Consider the following 6,000-nt stretch of genomic DNA (forward strand, 5'->3'; position numbering starts at 1 on the left):
TACCACAGCTGATCCCTTGTTTGGCTGTAACAGAACTGCAGTGAACTTGGGTACAGGAGGCTCCTTCCCTTTCTGGATGGTGCTCTGCTCTCCTTTGGACACAGGCCCAGGAGTCGTGTGGCAGGATGGTGAAGCAGTCCATTTTCAGTCCCTCAAGGAGCAGGGTTCCTCTCCACACACCCCCACCAGCACCCGTGGGCTATGGGATCTTGCTACCGCCTCGCTCATTTATAATCAGTGCCCATGAATAACATGCCTACCTTTGTCTAATTGCACAGAGTTTTTTACTCGGGCTGTCATAAAAATTCCATTTACTTCTTACAAATCATTTTGTTCCTAGGAAAAATCTAATACATAATCACTGTATTCAGAGATATTCATATTAAAATAAATAAAATAAGCAACAACAAATTATAATCAGTTACAATCACCATCTTAGAAAAAGCAGTAATCTTATTGAATTATAGATTTCGTGCAGCACCTGCTTCCTACCAGCCAGGGGCTCAGCCCAATTTCTGTTTATTTTTTTGGTCTATTAAGTGCTGTTTTCTAACCACAGCTCCCGGGGAGAGGTCCTGCCCTCTGCCTCTGCAGTCTTTTTGAAAATCCGCTCACAAACTCTGCCTTTCAGCTCTGTGCACCATTGAAGGTGTCGGCTTTTCTTTTGTTCCCTCTCCTACTGCCGGCTAATCAGGGGTCAGGTGCACTGGCAAGCCCCGGGCTGAGGGGCAGCAGGGTCACGTGTCCCCCCGTTGAGTACCAGCAGCCTTTCCTAAGAGGTGAATATGGAGGTTCAGGGGCATGTGCCTCTCGCGGAGCTCACCTGATCGCTGAAAATAATGAGAAAGTACATTCTAGACTCAGATGGACCTTGGTTTAAAACCTGGTTTAAAATCAGAGAACTCTTTTCCTGCAGTGCAATACTTTCACTTTTCTGAGCTCATTCCATGAAAGGAAAGTTCACGTACAAAACCATACTGGCCACCAGAAAAGAAGGCAGAAGCCAAAAGCCACAGGTGAGCTAGAGCAGCTCCTGCAGACGTTTCAGGACCTGGTCACCCCCAAGTCCCTGTACAGAAAGCCATCAGGAAGATCACCTACGGCTGAACGACACACGGATCCACATCACACTTCCCATGAGCAGCACGAACGTAAGCAGAAAAGAGCGCGTCCAGAGTGCTGAGGGGAAACCACGGAGCCTGCGCGTTTCAACTTATCCCAAAGGCAGATCGAGTGTGGTGACAAAGACAGTCCCACGCTGCTGCAGGTTCTGTCCACTCCCTGGCACAAAAGCCCAGGAAGAATTATTGGGAGTGTGAGGTGACATGCTTGATAGCAAGTTGGAATTAAAATTCTAGCTTGTTCAGGGCAGTGGCAGATAGTTCAGGGCAGTGGCAGATAGGGCTTATTAAGAAGAAAACAGATTCTCTTTAGAACTCATTAGGAAGAACAATGCTGCTCTTGAAGGGTAGCCACGAGAAAGAACATCAGAAATAAAAGGATGAGGATCGTCTTAAAACGTACAGAAGAAAGGCATGGAGAGAACAGGACAGGAGTAGCGTGGCAAAGATGGATAGGGTGGCAGGAATAAAATTCAGCGATTTGTACGTAATCACAGTAAGTGAACAGACCGCTTGCTTACCCTAAGACACAAACTGTGTGTGGGTATTTTTAAAGTTACATCTACAGCAATCCTAAGGAAAGCTGAGATTAAAAGATGATGGGAAATACTCTTTTTTTATAGCAATGTTTCAATTGCTGGCAAAAGCAAGTATGTTTGCATTATAAAAATCCATAGTATCACCTTGCCAAAATATGCCTTTTACCCTAATCATGCCATCAGTGGGTGTAATCATAACTTTAAAAGTGGAACAGAGCTGCAAAGCAGTGCAGTTCCAGTAGACAGAGGATAAAGCCCTGACTGACGCCTTTGCATCCACACTTGCGCGCACAGTCTTGACTGTATAGTCTTTCAAGCACACGTGCATTATCTGCCGTGGAAAAGTCCACGGAATACGCAGCGATCCCCTTTGAAGCTTCCAAACCAAACGAAAACCCTGAGTGCCGAGCTAGGCCGGGAGGAGCCTCGCGCCAAACAGATCTTTAGAAACCGACACTCGATGAGCTCAAGAAACCGAGCCGGTGGCCGTCTGTGCTGTCCAGGAGCGGCCTGAGGACCACACGGAGGGCGCGCGCGCGTGCGCGTGGCGTGGCGCGGGGCCGGGCTGGGCGGGGCGGCACCGGGCAGGCCGCGGCCCTGGGCAGAGGCCTTCCTCTCTCCGCGCCTCCGCGTCCCCTTCGTCGGGCGGGGCGGTGGTCTCGGAGGCAGGGGCACGCACGCTCACTCGGGCGTGGCTTCCGTCGGTGCCGTCCCGCAGGGGCCTTCGTGCCGCGCTGCACCGAGGACGGCTACTACCGGGCCACGCAGTGCCACGGCGGCACGGGGCAGTGCTGGTGCGTGGACAGGTACGGCAACGAGCTGGCGGGCTCCCGGAGGCAGGGCGCCGCGGCCTGCGGTGAGTATGCGCGGGGCCGGGCGGGGCGGGGCGCGGGCGGGGTCCCGGGCGGGGTTCAGGGGTCCCGGGCGGGGTTCAGGGGTTCCGGGCGGGGTCCCGGGCTGGGTTCCGGGGTCCCGGGCTGGGTTCCGGGGTCCCGGGCTGGGTTCTGGGGTCCCGGGCGGGGTCTCGGGGGTCCCGGGCGGGGTCCCGGGTGGGGTCTCGGGGGTCCCGGGTGGGGTCCCGGGCTGGGTTCCGGGCGGGGTCCCGGGCTGGGTCCCGGGCTGGGTTCCGGGGTCCCGGGCTGGCTCCCGGCCCGGCTGACCCCGCGCGGTGCGGCGCGGTGCGGTCCGCAGAGGAGGAGCCCGAGGCGTCCGGCCTGGGCAGCGGCGCGGCGGCCGAGGAGCCGGAGCCCGAGCGGGAGCCGCGGGCGCGCGCGGCGCGGGAGGACGACGAGGACGGCGACGACGACAAGGAGGACGAGGCGGGCTACGCCTGGTAGCCGGGGCCGCCCCGAGACCCCCGCCGCCCGGGGCGATGGATCCAGCTGACGTCCACTCGCCCTCCTCGGCTTCCTCCACCGCCTTAACCCGCCCGCGGGACCCCGCACGACACGCCGGGGTCTCCCGTCGTCGTCTCGTCTCCTCTCCTGAAATCACCCCGGCGGTGGCCCCGAGAGCAGGGCGGCGGCACACCCCCCGGCGGGCCCCCCAGCAGGGGCCCGGGCTCCCGCACCAAGGGCACCCCCCACCCCCAAAGAGCCCCAGGAGACACAGCAGGCCGCACTGCCCCCCAACCTCGCCACCTCCAGGCAGGCAGAAAGCCAGGATTGGCGTGGCAGCCCAGGAATCGGGGTGTCAAATGAACACCCGCCAACAAGCGCCCCCTCCATCTGCACGCAGCCACCACGCGCAGACCCTCAGCTCTGCTGCCCCTCGTTCCACAGCCTCCCTCCCCCTCCAGCAAGCAACACTCCGGGAGCATAATTTAGAAAACAGGTGCTTAATTGCAGCCTAATTATAATAGAGCACATAAGAAATAAAGATGCATTTTTAAAGACTCAGTTTAGACCACTGAAAGCCATGGTAGCCCCTCCACGCTTGGGGGAAATGCACACGAGAACACACTAAAATTGACAAATTGATTTTGCTTCGAGAAACTTCCAGGAACAGAGTGAACCACTGGTTTTTAATTTGCCTAATTATCTTATGACAAGTGTCAAATTAAGATGACACTTGAAGATCCTAGGTATTAACTTAATGACGAAGAGGAATACTCAGTCAGCACTTCCCCTAACTTAATGATGGAGAAGAGCACTCAGCACCTCCCAGGAAGGTGAGGAGGTTCCACGTCCAGACATTCCAACAAGGTGTTTTGATTTGTTAAACTATTAAATACAGAGCCCTCCAAAGGCTGGAACTAGAATCAGCAGAGCAAAGCCAACACATTCTGTGTCTGATTCCATTAGGGCACATTAGGTTTTTCACCATCTTGAGTCCTTTAACAGAGGGACTTTAGATGAGATTTTGAATGACTTTATCCTTGGGAGAAGGGCTGGGTTCCTCTTTGCCAAAGGCCCTTTCTTCACAATGAGCAAGTGCATGTAAGATACGTACTGGTTGAGAGGGAGATATATTGCAAAAAGGTTGGATCTTCACTAACTCATTTGTGGAAACTCTTCAGTGAATATTTATTTTATTCTCATTCAATAAACACTTATTATCTAATACCATTACTACAGGATTCAAGTCAATCTGAGGGTGGTCCCTGGCTGGTTGTCTGCCTTGGAGACGTCCTTTTGTTATACGCAGCAGGGGCATGCTGGCCCTGCAGCGCACCCCTCTGAATGCCCGTCCCCTCACACAAGGCAGCCAGAAAAGGCGCCCATCTGGGCAGCCCCTCTGCTCTACCAGGATGCCATCTTCATTTGGTTTTGGTTGGCCGTTCCCAGTCTGCACTGTACAGTACCATCCAGGAGCCCTTTCTACAGTGGGTGGTTTTTGGTCTTTTTATACCTTTTTCTCAAAGCCACTGATGTTTGTCCCTGTTCCATGTGTAGCCTTGTAAGGAGAGCCATCAAATCCAGTGTCGCTTTGTTGTCCCTACTTGTAGATGAAATAGTGACGTAGACAAACTAGTATTCTGAATGCTTTTCCATGTAGACTTACCTGGAATGTGAAAACAGCTCTTTGGTTGATAGTGATGCTTACCTGTAGTCCTGAGTAGGTGCATTTCTGTCTGTCTCAATAAATTTTACTTTGTCTGCAACACTGCAGTGTTTATTTCCTTAGCTCCAATGTGAACTCACCCACCCTGTGGATGGGACAGCAACCAAGGCCTTGCGTCCACGTGAGGGGACATGGCCTGGCCTCCGCCCTCTCACCTGGTGCGCACAAGCATATGCATGCATGCACGCGTGCGCGCACACACACACACACACACACACACACACACACACACAGAGCACCTGATCACAGCCACTCCTACCAGAAGCCTCTTTTAGAACTTTGAACTTTTTTTAAAATGGTACTAGAGTTTGAATTCCAGGCCTTAACAACTGTTAGGCAAGCTTTTTATCACCTGAGCCATGGCCCAACCCTTTTGCTTTTTTTTTTAGAGCCTTCTAACTGCTCAGTTGGCCATCTCCACCTCCTGAGTAGCTGGGATTAAAGGAAATGTACCACTGCACTGCGCTAAACTTTTCCGACTCTGCTTGTTTAGTTCTCCTTGGGGTAGAGACACCTCTCCCCTTTACAAAGGCCTTGCCTTCTCCCCCACTCGTGAATCAACACACCAGATGCCTGTCAAACACATCAGTAAGCACCCAAATTAGAACAGAAACTCTTTCCTTCCCAACTTTGTCCACAGTCGGGCCAGCATATCTAATTATACCCTGAGTGAGTAATTTCACCATGAACAGAGGTACAAACTGTCTTATGAATAATTCCATTCCTTTACCCCTTGGGTGAGATTTTACAGACAATTTACAGATTGACAGTTCAAGAAAGGTGCTTTCTAAACCCACAAAGTAACGCCTGCCACAGGGAATGCCAGGGCAGCACAGGGCTGGACGCACACTTCAAATGCCTCTCCCCTCAGCAGGGTTTCCCAGGTGAAGCCCGGCATCTCTGCTCAAGCTGCACCTTCCCTTGACCCATGGAGGACCAGGATGGAGGGAAAGGTAGGGGCAGGTCCTTCTCCAGGTGGGGGGTGAAGCTGACTACGAGGTCACAGTAAAACTGGTCCTTTCAAAGAAAAGGGAAGATTGCAGAATTTCTTCCATCAGACTTTGATGTCCTGTGGACAGGAAATCCACTTGGTTCAGAAATGTGAAAGTGAGTCAGAACTGGAGCATGTCCCATGAAGCTGTTCTCTTCCTTGAGAAAACAGACCCATAGGAACGACAGGGACAGATGTCACTGACGCCCGTGGCTTCTTGGCCCTCTGTCGGCCCCTCAGCCATCGCCGCTTGGTTCTCCCCCAGCGCTCAGCCATGCCTGTTAGG

General features: G+C 53.2%; 1 protein-coding gene across 1 annotated transcript in view; it reads left to right on the top strand.

Annotated features, from left to right (window-relative positions):
- The window catches only part of LOC138803600 (testican-1-like), a 348,303-nt gene extending 343,540 nt beyond the window's left edge, over positions 1–4,763 (top strand). Inside the window, exons 10-11 of the mRNA XM_069987667.1 lie at positions 2,379–2,516; positions 2,852–4,763. Of these exons, the coding sequence (XP_069843768.1) occupies positions 2,379–2,516; positions 2,852–2,997 (284 nt within the window). The 3' untranslated portion in view covers positions 2,998–4,763. The remainder of the gene's footprint in view (positions 1–2,378; positions 2,517–2,851) is intronic.
- Positions 4,764–6,000: the final 1,237 nt, after the last annotated feature.

Source organism: Dipodomys merriami, unplaced genomic scaffold, assembly GCF_024711535.1.
Source record: "Dipodomys merriami isolate MVZ:Mamm:240054 unplaced genomic scaffold, mDipMer1.0.p SCAF_342, whole genome shotgun sequence".
NCBI classification, from domain to species: domain Eukaryota; kingdom Metazoa; phylum Chordata; class Mammalia; order Rodentia; family Heteromyidae; genus Dipodomys; species Dipodomys merriami.